The sequence below is a fragment of the Hypanus sabinus genome, chromosome 5 (genome assembly GCF_030144855.1).
Source record: "Hypanus sabinus isolate sHypSab1 chromosome 5, sHypSab1.hap1, whole genome shotgun sequence".
In the NCBI taxonomy this organism is placed as follows: Eukaryota; Metazoa; Chordata; class Chondrichthyes; order Myliobatiformes; family Dasyatidae; genus Hypanus; species Hypanus sabinus.
Genome location: NC_082710.1, coordinates 51,808,304 through 51,824,288, shown reverse-complemented (window position 1 = coordinate 51,824,288; position 15,985 = coordinate 51,808,304). Strand labels below are relative to the sequence as shown.

At 38.3% G+C, this 15,985-nt stretch overlaps 1 protein-coding gene across 1 annotated transcript in view; it reads right to left on the bottom strand.

Annotated features, from left to right (window-relative positions):
* LOC132394149 (fibrillin-2-like) overlaps nt 1-15,985 on the bottom strand; it is a 309,064-nt gene that overhangs the window by 47,212 nt on the left and 245,867 nt on the right. Inside the window, exons 44-52 of the mRNA XM_059969944.1 lie at nt 15,158-15,283; nt 12,914-13,039; nt 11,116-11,241; nt 10,590-10,706; nt 9,491-9,619; nt 9,281-9,400; nt 8,775-8,900; nt 7,158-7,310; nt 5,074-5,139 (exon numbers count right to left, since the gene is read on the bottom strand). Coding sequence (XP_059825927.1) covers nt 5,074-5,139; nt 7,158-7,310; nt 8,775-8,900; nt 9,281-9,400; nt 9,491-9,619; nt 10,590-10,706; nt 11,116-11,241; nt 12,914-13,039; nt 15,158-15,283 — 1,089 coding nt within the window. The remainder of the gene's footprint in view (nt 1-5,073; nt 5,140-7,157; nt 7,311-8,774; nt 8,901-9,280; nt 9,401-9,490; nt 9,620-10,589; nt 10,707-11,115; nt 11,242-12,913; nt 13,040-15,157; nt 15,284-15,985) is intronic.

The following is a 15,985-nucleotide window of genomic DNA, read 5'->3' as shown; positions in this document are numbered from 1 at the left end:
AGTGTTTATGGGTGCACTGAATTACTGTCTTTCAACCCACATTTGACCATGCTAATTAGAGCTACTTATTCTGTACACATTTCAGTTTATCAGCCTTCATTTTGAAACTTGCAAATGATATATAACTGCAAGAACAATAAATAGGTTGGAGGTTAGTGGCAGATTTCCAACAGACACATTACAGACTAGAGGAAGGGATAGATGGGTTGTCAATGAAATTTAATGCTAGAGAGAGACAATAAACACATTTTGGTACAATTAAAATCCACAGAGTGCAATATAAATGGTATTGAAAGAAAATTACTAAAATGGAAGCAGAAGTGATTAGTTATGTTTATAACAGAGTGACTGGAAAAGCTAGGCTTGTATTTTATATAAAAATCTGAGAGAAGATTTGTAGTGTTCCAAACAACGATGGTTTAATCAAAACTAAATAAAGTATAATAGTTGCCACTGGCAGAAGGGTTGAGATCCAAAGAACTCAGATTTATTTACAATGATTAGCAGAAAGATGATGAAATGATACAAGGAAAAACTGTTAACAAGACAAATGACACATATTCTTGAATTCATTACCTTAAAGGATGGTTGAAGCAGTTTCAATCACCCGTTAAAAAAAAGGTAATAATGATGAGACACCTCTTTCCGTGCTGAGGTAATTCTCTAATTTCTACATTCCATTTTCTCTGGTCAGAAAGCAGTGGGTGATTTGAGTGTATAACTTCCAAAAGACTATACTTTTATATTGTATTCTTAGGAAACATCTTAAGATTGAGGATGACTTTCTTTCATTCCGGTTTTGTGATTTCAGAGGTGATTGATGAGATCAATGTTGAAATTGAAAACCCTTCCATAAAAGGTTGTAGTGGGAATGAAGTTAAAGCTGCAATGATATTAAACTGGCACACGAAGAGTAATGCACAGCTGTATGGAGCTTTTATTTATTTTTCTTTTACTTTACAGAAATTGCTGATAGAGCATAATGATTCTCACAAGAAATTGTTTATCTTAGTGAATAATTGAGAAATTTGGTTATGATTACTCAGACTGCTCCTGAGACCAGGATCATGGATGGTGCCAAGAACAGTTTCCTGAGATAACCATCGATCATCTCTATAGAGTCCCTGGCGGGCAGAATGGCGTGAAATTCATTGCTTTATTAATACTCTTGGTGACTTATTATTTTATTAATTGCTTTTCAATCCCTTTCTGTCCTACATTTTCATAAATATATTGTATAACCTTATTCTGTTGAAATGTTCTTTCAACATCAATGATCCAAATCCTTGAAATCTGCTCAGTTCCAAATGCTACGGAGCTGCCTCACAGTGGGTCTGACATGGCATGCTCCTCTTGCAGAGCTTTGTAAGTGCTCTGGACTCCAGGTTCTTAATATCATCTGAATGCTTCTTCTCCACTCTGAGACACCCATAGTCCAGAGATTCCCAGGAGTCATTGGGGATGTTGCATTTCTCAAGGGACCTTTGAGGACAGATTTGAATCTTTTCCTATCTGCTTGGAAATCTCTCCAGTGATGAAGCTTGGTGTAGAAAGTCTATTTCAGGATTCTAGTGTCAGGAATGCAAAAACTGTGGACCTCCTTATGGTGTTGGCGCAGTGATTCAAGTGCGGGGTATAGTGGCCTCAGAAACGAAACTGACATTGGCTTACCTACTGAATTTGGATGATCCTGTTGAGTTAGTATTGATGGCATCTTTCAAGCCTTGAACTTCCTGTTGTAGGTTTTCTATGTCTCAGAAACATATTTACTATTGCTGACAGACCTTGACTTTGCTCTATATTCCTCAAATGACACAAGTTTGTATTGACCAATTATTCAAGTGGTGATGAATTTCATAATCAATGTCTGCCTTTGCTACGAGAAGCCGTATAAGATATCAAAAATGATCCATGTCTTCCAGAGTCTTATCATGAACTTGTCTTGTTAGAACAGCAATGTTATGCATTAGGGACAAGTTGATAATGAATTACTATCTTGAAATTCTGAGTTCAAATCACATCCTCTGTTTTGTCTGAGTGAACGAGACAAGGCTTGGTCTTGAGTACATGTAAACACAAGTTTACTATTTAATTATGGCACATGCTGGTGATAATAATCCTGATTCTGACTCTGGGCTTAACTGTTGGCCCTGAAGTTCCTCATTAGTTCAATATTCACAGCAAGCCTGTTGGTGATGCAGTGAGAAAGATATCCGGGCACTGAAGCAGTTTCATATGACACTGTGTGTGTATGTGTGTTGAAAGTAAGCATGATAACATCGCTTTGTGACAGCCTGCTGGGCCATAGCAGACCTTGGCTGCTGAGGTCTATCAGAACCAACCCGAACGAATGCTAAACACAAAGTACACTGCAGATGCTGTGGTCAAATCAAGACGTACAAACAAGCTGGATGAACTCAGCTGGCCGGGCAGCATCCGTTGAATGGAGCAGTCAACGTTTCAGGTCGAGACCCTTTGTCAGGACTCCTCGAAGTCCTGGTGAAGGGTCTTGACCTAAAACGTTGACTGCTCCTTTGAAAGGATGCTGCCCGACCTGCTGAGTTCATCCAGCTTGTTTGTACATCCGAACTAATGCTATGTGCAAAAGCATTGGTATATTTCCCATAATAGGGACTACACATCAGAGGTACTTCACTAGCTATGAAAATGCACTGTGACCCCCTGAAAAGGACCTGAAGGATGCTATTTAAATGCGTGTCTTTCTCAATTCAAAATCATTTAAAACATCTACTACAGTGTTCATAATCATTGAGCATTATGGCACAGATATAAGCCCTTCAGCCCATGCCAAACTGTTATTCTGCCTAGCCCATTAACCTGCACCTGGATCATATTTGTCCATAGCCTTCCCATTCATGAACTTATCCAAACTTCTTTTAAATGTTGCCATCGAACCTGCCTCCACTACTTCTGCTGGCACCTCATTCCACGCTCGAACCATCCTTTGAGCAAAGAAATTCCCTTTAAACATTTCACCTTTCATTCTTAACCTATGATCTCTAGTACACAGTTCAAGACTGTTTATTGTCATTTCCAGTACACAAGTGTAAAGGAGAACAAAATAATTATTCCATATCCAGTGCCTCAAATAACACAGTAAGATAAGGAACACCATAATAAAAAAACATGATAAATATAAATATGTAAGATAGCTTATAGACATAAACAAGAGAAAATATGCAGATGCTGGAAATCCAAGCAACACACACAAAATGCTGGAGGAATACCACAGGCTGGGCAGCTTCTATGAAAAAAAGTAGAGTCAACATTTCGGGCTGAGACTCTTCGGTGAGAAGACATACATGCTGCCTGGTCTGTTGAGTTCCTCTAGCATTTTGTGTATGTAGCTTAATAACACAGACTGTATGTACATAACGTGATGCTAGGTCTGTACATAAGGTGACTCTGACAGGTAATAATAAAGTCGTGGTGGTGGGTTGGTGGGTGGAGGTGTTGATCAGCTTTATTGCTTGGTGAAAGTAACTGTTTTTAACTTTGGTGGTCCTGCCATGGATATTACGTAGCCTCTTCCCTGATGGGAGTGGGACAAATAGTCCATGTGCAGGGTGGGTGGGATCCTTCATGATATTACCAGCCTTTTCTACCCTTCTGTATATATGCACTTGATGGCAAGTAGGCTGATGCCGGTGATGCACCGGACCGTTTCGATTACCTGTTGTACAGCCTTCCTGTCTGCTGCAGCGTGGTTTCTGTACCAAGCAGTGATGCAGCATGTTAGGATGTTTTCTGCTGTGGATCTGTGAGTGTTGATGTGTCCAGTCTAGCTCTCTTTAGCTTCTCAGAAAGCAGAGGTGTTGGTGAGCTTTCTTGATTGTGTAGGATGTGTTCTGGGACCATGATACTTTGTGCGAGATACACACTCCCAGAGGTTTGAAACTGCTTGCAGTTTCCTCTGCTGTGACTCTGACATAAATGGGGGGGGGGGGGGGTGCATGTGTGTGCATGGTACGAGTTCCCCTGAAGTCAATAACCATTTCCTTTGTCTTGCTGACATTGAGGAGATGGTTATTTGCCTCGCACCAGGCCTCAAGCTCTTCCACATCCTCTTTGCAGGCCATCTCCTTGTTGGTGACGAGCTCACAATGGTTGTGACAATGGTGAACTTGACAATGTGAATACTCAGGTGTATGGCCATGTAGTCACGTGTGAGCAGAGTGTATAGCAGTGGGCTCAGCACACAGCCTGTGGGGGGGGGAGGGGAAGCCACCCACGTTGAAGATGATGAGAAGAGGCGGATTGGTTGTGTATCCTATCTGAGCCTGTCGGTAGGATGACTAACACACAGTTGCACGGTGGTGTATTTCGACCGAGGAGTAGGAGCTTATTCACCAAGGTCTGTGCAACAATAGTGTTGAATGCTGAAATGAAATCCAGAAACAGCAATCTGACATAAGTGTCCTTGTTTTATAGGAGTGTCAGGGCCAGGTGCACAGCAGATGTTATGACACAGAGCTGTTCTGTTGGTAAGCACTTTGGTGAGTGTCCAGTGTGGCAGGAATGGAGTTTTTGATATGTACCATCACCAGCCATTGAAATTACTTCAGGATGATTGGTATCAAGTAAACTACCACTTGCATCACAGGGTCATAAAGAGTCATCACTGATCAAGTTATCGATCTATTCCTCTGTTCTACCACACTCCTCAGTGCCCTATTGTCCTACCCTGGTTTGTCCTCTCAAAGTGCAACATCAAACACTTGACTGCATTAGATTTCATCTGCCATCTTTCAGCCCATTTTTCCAGCTGGCACAGATCCCATCGCAAGCTTTGATAGCCTTCTTTGCTGTCCATTACATCCCAGTCTTGGTGTCACCTGCAAATCTGCTGATCCAGTTTACCATATCATCATCCAAATAATTAATATGAATGAGAAACACCAATAGAACCAACACCAATCCTTGTTGCATGCCACTAGTAACAGGTGTCCAATCAGAGGCAAGCATCTACTACCACTCTCTGGCTTTATCCCTAAGACAACCTTACAAATATGTTGATAAATAAACATTGCAGTGCTATTCAGCTTTTCTTACCTTCACGCGTCTCCCCAAAGCCAGGGATAGTTCCATGACCATATGGACATAGATCCAAGAAAGCAACTGTAAAAGAAGTTACATTTATGTCACAACTGACTGATATCAATTGACATCTTGAGCTCTCAACAGTGGCTAAGGACTAAATGGTTCAAGTGAAGCAAGAAGGAGAGATCAGTAAAAGCACAATTTCAGGAGAATGGATATCTAAAGAAAAGCATTTAAGGTTGGGAATGAGTTAAAAGAAGTAACAAGCACTTGAAGTTGTGTGAGGTAGAAACAGACTGGCAGGAAGGAACAGGATGACCCCAGGCCAGCAAGATATATGGAAAATACAGGAGCAGGGAGGTTCTACAACATTTGTACAAGGCCTTGGTGAGACCACACCAGGAGTATTGTGTGCAGTTTTGGTCCCTAATCTGAGGAAAGACATTTTTGCCATAGAGGGAGTACAAAGAAGGTTCGCCAGATTGATTCCTGGGATGGCAGGACTTTCATATGAAGAAAGACTGGATCAACTAGGCTTATACTCACTGGAATTTAGAAGATTGAGGGGGGATCTTATTGAAACGTATAAAATTCTAAAGGGATTGGACAGGCTAGATGCAGGAAGATTGTTCCCGATGTTGGGGAAGGCCAGAAACAGGGGGTCACAGTTTAAGGATAAAGGGTAAACCTTTTAGGACCGAGATGAGGAAAAACCTTCACACAGAGAGTGGTGAATCTATGGAATTCTCTGCCACAGGAACAGTTCAGCCCAGTTCATTGGCTATATTTAAGAGTGAGTTAGAGATGGCCCTTGTGGCTAAAGGGATCGGGGGTATGGAGAGAAGGCAGGTACAGGTTCTGAGTTGGATGATCAGCCATGATCATACTGAATGGCGGTGCAGGCCTGAAGGGCCGAATGACCTACTCCTGCACCTATTTTCTATGTTTTTATGTTAAAATCAGAGCATGTGGTGAAGGGTTTAGGGAGTGTTCATTGATACAGGGGAATGGGCAGATAGAACTTAAAATGGATGTATTTCACTCATTTGTTGCCTCTCAAAACAGTGCTGAGGGACTAAGAACACGTCTTCCTTGTAGTGCCACATAACAGATGCCCCAGGATAACAGCCCAAATTTTCCTTCATTTTACAATAGGAGGCTGCACCAGGAATAGCATTATCCTTACAAGCATTATTCCTTTCTGCATCTGATGCAAATGCATCAAAGGGTAACTTGCAACTGGTAGGAAAGTTAATAATGGCCTCGATTTGATGTGGAACACTCATAATTTTGGATTGCATACTGTTGAAAAATATAAAGTGTTGTGTGAATTGATTTTTAGGCAACATCCTTTATTTTCTTCACTGGACTTACATATAAATAACATCTAAATCAGCAGGATCTTCTCTTGGTGTGATCCATTTAGTTGCTCAAGTACTGTAATGGTATTCCTTTATTGATGTTCACAATCTTGATATAAAATTGAATTAGCAAGGCAACATAATACAGTACAGAGAAGAGTTGCAAAAATGATCATCAAGGAGATGAGATCAATCTGGTTTATGCTGCCAAAGCACTTTCCCTGCTAAATAAAATAGATTAAGCCATACTAAGTTTACAGTGTTCTCCCAGAATTTCAACAGAAGCCACAGGATGCTTTGCCATTCACACATGCCGCCATTCTCAATGTGCCCAATTTATTTTTAAAGGCAGAAGAAATTAAGGGGAAGCTCATCAATATCTAGGTGTAAAATGGCAATTGCAGTGCATGAAGTTAAACAACAAGCCATAAGTTCAAGTAAGCACCAGGGAAGTTTAAAATATGGAACCCCTACATGTGAATGAATATCTATAAATTTTTAGGAACTTTTAGAGTGGGCAGCAGAAGCAAATTCAGAATCATTTATGGATAGTTGTCTTTCTGGAAGAGTAGACCTAATGTTCTTCCTTATCCAAATCTGTTTTGGAAGCAAATCTATATATGCGATCAGTATAGTACAACAAGTTCATCCCTATAGAATTGCTACCACAGTTAATGTTATCTAAAGGTAAAAGCTGAACTGGGCAAAGTCCAATATTAAGCCCAAGTACACTACCTTCACCATCTTTAGGGCAGAGTTCACATGGATCTCCCCATCCCTCTCCTGGCATTTTACTGCAACAGCACTTTGCTTTAGTTGTGTTGAAAGGTTTTGCCACCGAACACTTTCCATTATCAAATTTGGTGAAGCAGAAACTTTCACGAGTATCTGGGGAGTCAAATCAGATCAACATAACCTTCAGAATACACTTACAGCAAGGCATTTTGCAAATTTCAAGTGCAATATTAAACCCTGTCTTCTCAAAAGCTAAAAACAATTGGCCCGTATTTCCAAAATATGTATAGATTAACTGCAGCAAGTTCACTGAATTTCAAGAAAAAATGGTTAAAGATGATTTTGTAGAGTTTCTCTATCAATATAGTAGGCAATTTGGAAAAACTCTATGGAAATTCATGAGTCAATGCAAATCATTTATTTTAATCTAATTTTCAACAGTTTTTAACAAAATCACTCTTCAGTTTTACGCTTGACCAAATCTCTACTTGTTTCTAAGATTCAGAATTAGCTTGCCAACAGAAAGCAAAGCGCGATAGTAGATGAACTGTATTCTGCCAGCAGGTTTGTGACCAGTGGTGTTCTGCAACATCTCCTGCTCGTTGTGATTTTTATAAATTACTTAGATGAGGAAGTGGAAGGGTGGGTTTAAAAAGTTTCCAGATGAAATGAAGGTTGGTGGAATTGTGGATAGTGTGGAGGGTTGTTTCAGGTTGTAACAGGACATTATCAGGTTGTAGAACTGGGTGGAGAAGAAGCAGATGGAATTCAAACCAGTAAAGTCTGAAGTGATGCACTTTGGAAGGTTGAACGATAGCAGAGTACAATTTTAATGGCAGGATTCTTAGTAATGGAGAGGAACAGATGGATATTAGGGCCTAAGTCCAATGTTGCCATGCAAGTTGATAGGGTGTTTAAAAAAGGTATATGGTGTGTGGGCTTTGTTAGTTGGGTGATTGAGTTCAAGATCTGCAAGGTTATGTTGCAGCTCTATAAAACTCAGGTTAGACCACACTTCGATTATGGTGTACACTTCTGGTCATCTCATTATAGGAAGGATGTGGAAGCTTTAGAGAGAGTGCAGAGGAGATTTACAGTAATACTGCCTCGATTAGAGAACATGTCCCATGAGGAAAGGTTGAGCAAGCTAGGGCTTTTCATTTTGGAATGAAGGAGGAAGGGAGACTTGATTGAAGCGTATAATGTAAAAGGCAGAGATAGAGTGGGTAGCCAGCACCTTTTTCCCAGGGTGGTAATCACTAATATGAGAGGACATACTTTTAAATGATTGGAGGAAAATATAGGGAGGATGTCAGAGAGTGGTAAGTGCCTAGAACGCATGGGCAGGGGTGGTGATGGAAGCAGATATATTAGGGACATTCAACAGACTCTTAGATGGGCATATGGGTGAAAGAAAAATTGGAGGGCTAAGTGGGAGGGAAGGGTTAGATTGATCTCGGAGCACATTAAATAGTCGGCAAAACTTCATGGGCCATAGGGCCTGTACCATGCTGCACTATGTTCTAATACACAAAAGAGAACGCACAAACTGAACACATACCTTTAGCACCCATAGAAATGTCCAGATGAGCATAATGGAAACAAATGCCAACTTACCAAAGCACCTACGCCCATTCTCCGAGAGGATAAAGCCTGGACGGCAAACACATTGGAAACTGCCAGCAGTATTCACACAATCGCCAAACTGACAGATATTAGGATCTTCTTCACATTCATTTATATCTACAGAATGGGGAAAGTTAGTTTACTAAATAAGAGTAACATTACAGATTGTATTATGTGAATTAGTGGATAGCTTTAGATAAGGTCAGGAATATGGAGAGCACAGGTTCCCAAAAAAACATTCAATGCTACAACCTTCAATGGACATTCATTCAGTGTATATCTTTGTAAAGTTAATGAAATACATTGTCAAAATTGGCAATTCTCATCAAAAGTTTTTATAATTATATAGGCCAACTGAATATTTGTAACAGTTCACTTCATGCATTTTTCATTTTCAGCACTTAAAACAGTTCAAAGGTACATAGACTGATAAACTTAAAAAGTTGAGTATAAGCCTTAATCGTTCATAAAAAGTAGGAAGCATAGTATATCCTCACCTATACAGTTTTCACTCTGCACTTCATATCCTGAGGGGCAGATACATCTGTATGCACCATCAAGGTTCTGGCAGGTTCCAGGAGCACATGATGTAGGAGATAACACACATTCATTGATATCTTTCCAGAAAATAAGCAGAAATGTATTTGTAAGCCATGTGCAGAATAATATGTCTCAAAAATGAGTGTAAGTCAATAAAGGACACTCACCCATACAGTTCTTCCTGTCAGGTGTAAGCTCATAGCCTTCCTGACATAGACACTGGAAGGAGCCAATGCTATTAAAACATTGCCCGTTTCGGCAGACTTGGCCAAAGAGGGTGGTACATTCATCGGTATCTGTGTGAGTGATGGAAAATACTTTCAATGAAAATAATGTGCATTCTCTCTCATTTATCAAATAGCTTTTCTTACCATAGTTTATTATTTGTTTCAGAATAAAAGGTGAAGTAAAAGTTCACTGTTAGAACACTGGAGTTCCAAGGAGACGAGGAACAACAAATTTGCTAACTGGAAATGAAAATATAAAGTTCTTGCATGGCAACATTAAATCCATTGAGTGAAAACTTTAGTTGTCAAGACAGTTTATACCAACTGAAAGAGAAAGTGTAGTTTCAGATTCTAGTAGCAGAGGAAAGTAAAAGGTAAGAAGAAAAACAAGCACAAAAGAATTTTTAATATCAGGTAACAGACTATTGGCTAAGAATTTCTTTGGCAATACTTTGTTAATGCTACTTTGCAGAAACTTTATTTATGTATAAACATTGTTTCTCCACTTCCAACAAATCAATGCCAATGAAACAAGAAATTTCTGAGGAATTTCTTAATCTAAGAGGGCAAAACCTTTCTGCGGAATATTTCTCATGTAAATACTACAATTATTCCATATGACAGTTAAGTACATTCCTCAGTACTTCTTAATGTGGCAGATGCTGTACAATTCTCCACAGATCCTGAGAGTCTGGTACACAGCAATACACCCAAAAGGAAAGAGGTACTCTAGATTAAGTGTTAAATCTTGTTTTGTTTTCTATTAGCAATTCTATAATTTGTATTGTTTATAACAGCTTGCATTATTTGCTGGAAATATATGATATATGTAAAAACACATCTTAATAATTTCAACTTATGTGACATTTGCTTATTAATACCTTTGTAAATTTATAGATTCCTACAAATCAAAATTGACATTTGCTGAATATTAAGGCAACTTGCTTTTTAATAATTATGGATTAATCAAGACTAAATTAACAGCATTTTGCAAAAGAAATAATCTCATTAGAAGCCCCACTGTTAGTTTGTGCCTCACCTGTGCAGTCATTATTGTGAGTTAACTCAAATCCTGGGAAACAGAGACAATTGTAAGATCCCACAGTGTTCTTGCAGGTTCCATTTCCGCAAGGTTGTCGTTCACATTCATCGATATCTGTAAATGTTAAATTATACTGTTAACTAGTCTATTACATAATCCATATCGTATAACCTGGTAAGCATTTGTGTAGCAAAAAAATGCCAAGCGATATGTTAAAGAAGTGAAAGAACAAATAGCTGTTGCATCTTCTGTTTCACAAACATAAATAAATCTGCTCAATGCTTGGCTAGTGTTTATTTCTGTAGAATACTTGATTTTTTCATAATCAATTTGTTATACATAATTAGTTTCTTCTTTACTTGCTTAATATTAAATCATTTATGTGCTACTCTGTTTACAAGCAGCTTTAGCTGGTACATACATGGATGCTCACTAATGCATTCCATATCTGTTAACATTCACAGCAATGAAACAACACACCATTAACCCTGATACCGATAACAATGCTTAAAGCCTCACTTACCCATGCACATGGTCTGATCAGGAGTTGGCTTGAAGCCATTATGACATATACATCGATAACCTCCTCTTAGATCAATACAGTCACCATGGCTGCAAACATTTGGAATTTCCAGGCACTCATTACGATCTAAGAGAATTATATTGAACAATTCTTGGTAATGATGGAAAACAGAACATTTTGCAACAGTATTAACTTCAAATAATTGACCTCCTCTAGGTCATTACACTTTAACCCCATTCCCACTACATTTCTAGTTAACAATTTTTGACCTCATACCATCTTATGTCATTCCTTTTCAACAAGCTAATTCTTGATCCAAACAGCCAATGCACTGTAGATCCCATGCATCTTAATCTTCTAACTTAGCTTACCATGAAAGACTTTGTCGAATGCCTTATGAAAATCTATGTAGACAGCATCCACTGCTCTAGCTTTATCAATTACCTTCGTCACCTCCTCAAAATCTCAATCAAGTTAGTAACACAAGACTTGCCCCGAACAAAGCCATGCTTACTGTCCCTAATTAGATCATGGTTTTCCAATTACTCTTAAACTCAGTCCTTAAGAATCCTCTCCAATTGCTTCACTACCACTGACATGAGACTCATTGATCTACAACTTTTGGGACTAGCCTTATTTTCCCTCTTGAGCAAAGGAGCAACACAGCTAATCACCAGTCTTCAGGACATCATCTGCATCCAGAGAAGTCACAAAAATGTCGGTCAAGGCTTCAGCATTTTCATCTTTTTCCTCTCTCAGTAACATGGGTATATCCCATCAGGTCCTGTGGACTTATCTATCTTAATACTCTTTATGAGACCAACACCACCTCTTCCTTTATCTCAAAATGTCCTAGCACATTAGCATGCACCACACTGATCTTACTACCCTTCATATCCTTGCTCTTTTGTGCAGACAGAAACAAGGTAGTCATTTAGGACCTCTCCTACACCTTCACCCTCTAAGCACATGTGCCCTCCTTTATCCTTGAGTGGCCCTACCCTCTCTTTAGTTATCTTCTTGCCAAGGATTTTCATGCCACCACCACCCCCCAGCCCCGGTCTTCCTAATTCTTTTGTTGAGTTTTGGCCATTACAATTTCATCCAGTTAAACACAGACAGGAATAAAACCTTTATCTTCAGCTGATGCCTCAAATCCTTGTCACTAATTTCAGCTCAACACTAGATGCTGCAAACTGAACCATGTCCTCAGGATATTATTCAATCCTGAACTTGACTTGAAGCTCCTGACTTCATATCATCTTCATCAACTGATACTACCAGTGACAAAATAATCAGGGGAAAAAGTAGTAGCAATGAAAATATAAGGAAAAGAGCATATGATAACATTTGTTTTCCCCTGTACTGCAGTGCTATGCTGTTTGCTTACCCAGTCCCTAAATACTTCGTTACATTTCTGAAGTATATGTTGAAGTTCCTTTTTGGCCTCATTTCTCTCTATTTCTGAAGTCTTCTTCAAGATACAAATTGGAATTCCCGTGCATCTTACTCTTGTACCATTCATTTCCATCAGCTGTTTTAGCCCTTGCTATGAGAACCCTCTCAATAAACAAAAGCTTTCCATCAGCTTTCTGAATACATTGTTCTGCATTTTTTTCCATATACTTCTGTGAAACACTCATAGGGATATCTTTTCCAATGATTGGGATGTGATAAATGCAAGAAGTAATAACGGTAACAGCCACTTTTACCAATTTGCTTACTGATATATTATTACAGGCTCCTGCTGATAAATGTAATTTTCAATAAAATCTGCCTTACTGAAATATAATCTTACCAATGCAAGCTCCATTTTGTGCTAATTTATATCCAGCAGAACATTCACAACGATAACTGCCAGGGATATTAATACAATCTGCATTTCTTTGGCAAAGAATGTCACCGTTACTGCATTCATCAATATCTGAAATAAAATTAATAACACCAGTCATCATATTACTGTCAGTGACACTGTAATGACATTTAAAAGCTAAAATTAGAAGCTTTATTGGAATATTGTCAACATAAAACTTAACTCTACAGTACAATAGGAAACCCAGGCACTAAAATGGTTTTCTGTTTACAGTGCCAGATTATTGAAATTCAATTTAAACCAGAAACATAAAAAACACAAAATACTCAGAATGAAGCAAGTTTCTGAAATCTAGTCTAAACATTCCCAACTAGAATAAACATGGGAGTCTGGAACACCGAGAGGCTCAGGTGATAAGACTGTGGGCACATCTGATATTGGGGTCTCTGATCATATTCAAATGAAATCAACTTGCTGCAGATATCAGGCTGCTGGCTATCCTTTAGACATCTCATCAGTGAAGGGTTGTCTAATGATAGCTGGCAGCTTCAGAGATGCCACTCAGAATTTGAAGCTGCTGTATTGCTAGAATGGTCTTTGCATACATATTTGAAGAAAAAGGTGAAAGGTATAATCAGGAAGATTGATGGCTTGGCGCTGATAACAACCAAGAAGGTAGATGCCACAGAATATAGGCAACAAGGTCTAATCCAATTAATAAGGATATGATCTGGTTTAAAGTGACAGGGAAATCAGAAAGGAAGCTTTTCCTGAGTGGGGCCAGCAGGAGGCAGCAAGCTGGCATCCAGGACCTTCATTCACATGTATAGAGCCTACCATTTTATTTAGGCTGGGCAGAGGATTTTCTTTATTGAGATATCACCTATAGTGGCAGCTGAAATCTTTAGCAGGCAATGACACACATCCTCCATGTCACTATATCAGAGGCTTAGACTTCAATTTAATTTCTGAAAAGTCAGGAGGTACCATCGAATCTTCAGGCCAAAAACACTACTCGCTAATGAACTGCATTATTAGAAACCGCGCTCAATCACCATTCAGAGACTACTGGATTTATGTGCTAAAGAATTCTGTGGTCAATTCTGGTAATGTATTACTTAAATGAAATTAGTATTTGAAAAAGTCAACATTTTATTTTCCTCTTAATATCTCATTTTGGTTTACCTTGAGCTAAATATGATCTTGGATATGAACTATTTTTTTGTTTTCATTGTCTTTCTGACAGATAGACTAAGATATTAAACTCTTAATATGTTGATCTAGGACTTTTAAAATCTAATATACAATATGAATAGCACAAGGGTCTTTGACCAAAAAATTAACTCTATTCCTCTTCCTACAGATGTGATCTGACTTGTTGAGTATTTCCTGCATTTTCTGTTTTTATATTCGATGCAATATGAATAACTTGTTACTAAAAACAATTCAGGCAGGTTGAATCCACTGATCCAATACAACCTGATGCACCGTCACCAGCTCTATGGCCATATAATCGAACAAATATCTCACAACATGATTGATTTCTTTAGTTCTTTTTAATCAAGTAAGCAAACTAATTTCATGAAGTGAAATAGTCAGCTGCCTTGATTGCAGTATCTCTAAATTAATGCAAAATATGAAATTATTTTCTTCAAGGAAAACAAAATAACACAAGTCCAGCTTGCCCAACATTTCTTTTCCACTGGAAATTTAAAATTATCTTCTTTGAAATAGTGTCTTTTACAGCTTTGCATTCAATTCAAATTGCCAGGTAAGAGGATATGGCATCAGGAGTTCCCACCCTCCTTCATTTTTTAAGCATGATTTTCAAAATTTTAGCAACACACACAAATCTGCAGATATTCTCATTTCAAAATGTTAACTTGTTCTCCAAATATCAAATATGCTTTAATGCGTAACTATCATTATAGAATATATATTAAAGATAATTTGAACATTTAGGACAAACGCTGAACAAACTGGCAAAGCAATTTGATTGTAGTATTTTGTTAATGTGGAAAGTGAACGTCAGATTGTAAAGGTTACAGGATAATTTATAAATGCATTAACAAACCCTGGTGAGAATTTTTGAAAATTAAGCAATCAATAAATACATATCATTTACAGTTATTAAAGGTAATTATTTAAGAATATCTAGCATGTCAAGATAGATCTCCTAAAGTCAAAGTATCACATTTGGAAACCTTTGTATAATGAATACTACAGTACCTTCACAGATAAGAAGCAAGTCGTTATAACTAAATCCCATTGGACACTCACAGCGGAAGCTTCCAATTTGATTAATGCATACACCATTGGCACAAATGCCTGGGATTTCTCTGCATTCATCAATATCTAGAGATAAGAAAACTATGTTTAGACCCAAATATTCTATATACAGTATTTATTGTGACCTTCACCAAATATTTCATCATGTATGACTGAACTGTTTAGTTCCTTGAATACAAAATAAGCAAAGAGAGAAATTTGATCTTGCTTTACATTTTCAGGAACAACATATAGGGGTAACCTCTCATGTCAGATAATGTTACAAAGAAGACCGGCAGAAGAACTACTTAGGTACTGAAGAAACACAACTGGCAGCTACCGAAATCAGCATTTAAAATTTGACCCATTAATATTTAACTAGAGAGAAAGTGAAAGATTACTTTGGGCAACCTCATTGGCTCCATCCCTACTAACCAGTGCTTCGCTAGCTAATAAGTCTGCAAAGCATTGTCAACTGTAATTACTTTACTTAATACACATTATTTTCCAGGCTGAAGTAAGAGTAACTAGCAACTTGAAGAACATAGCATGCACAGAGTGCAGTACAATCTATTGGGAACAATAGATTACTAGGAGAAATTATACATACACTGACTAGATCATGGAACTTACAAGTTTTCACAACACTAAAGCAAGATAAAGTAAAACAAGATCAATTTACTAGGAAGTGTAGGACCAATGACATTGTTCTAAAGCAGGGGTTCCCAGCTTGAGGTGCACGGAAGCCTCGGTTAATTCTAAGAGTCCATGGCATAAAAAAGGTTGGGA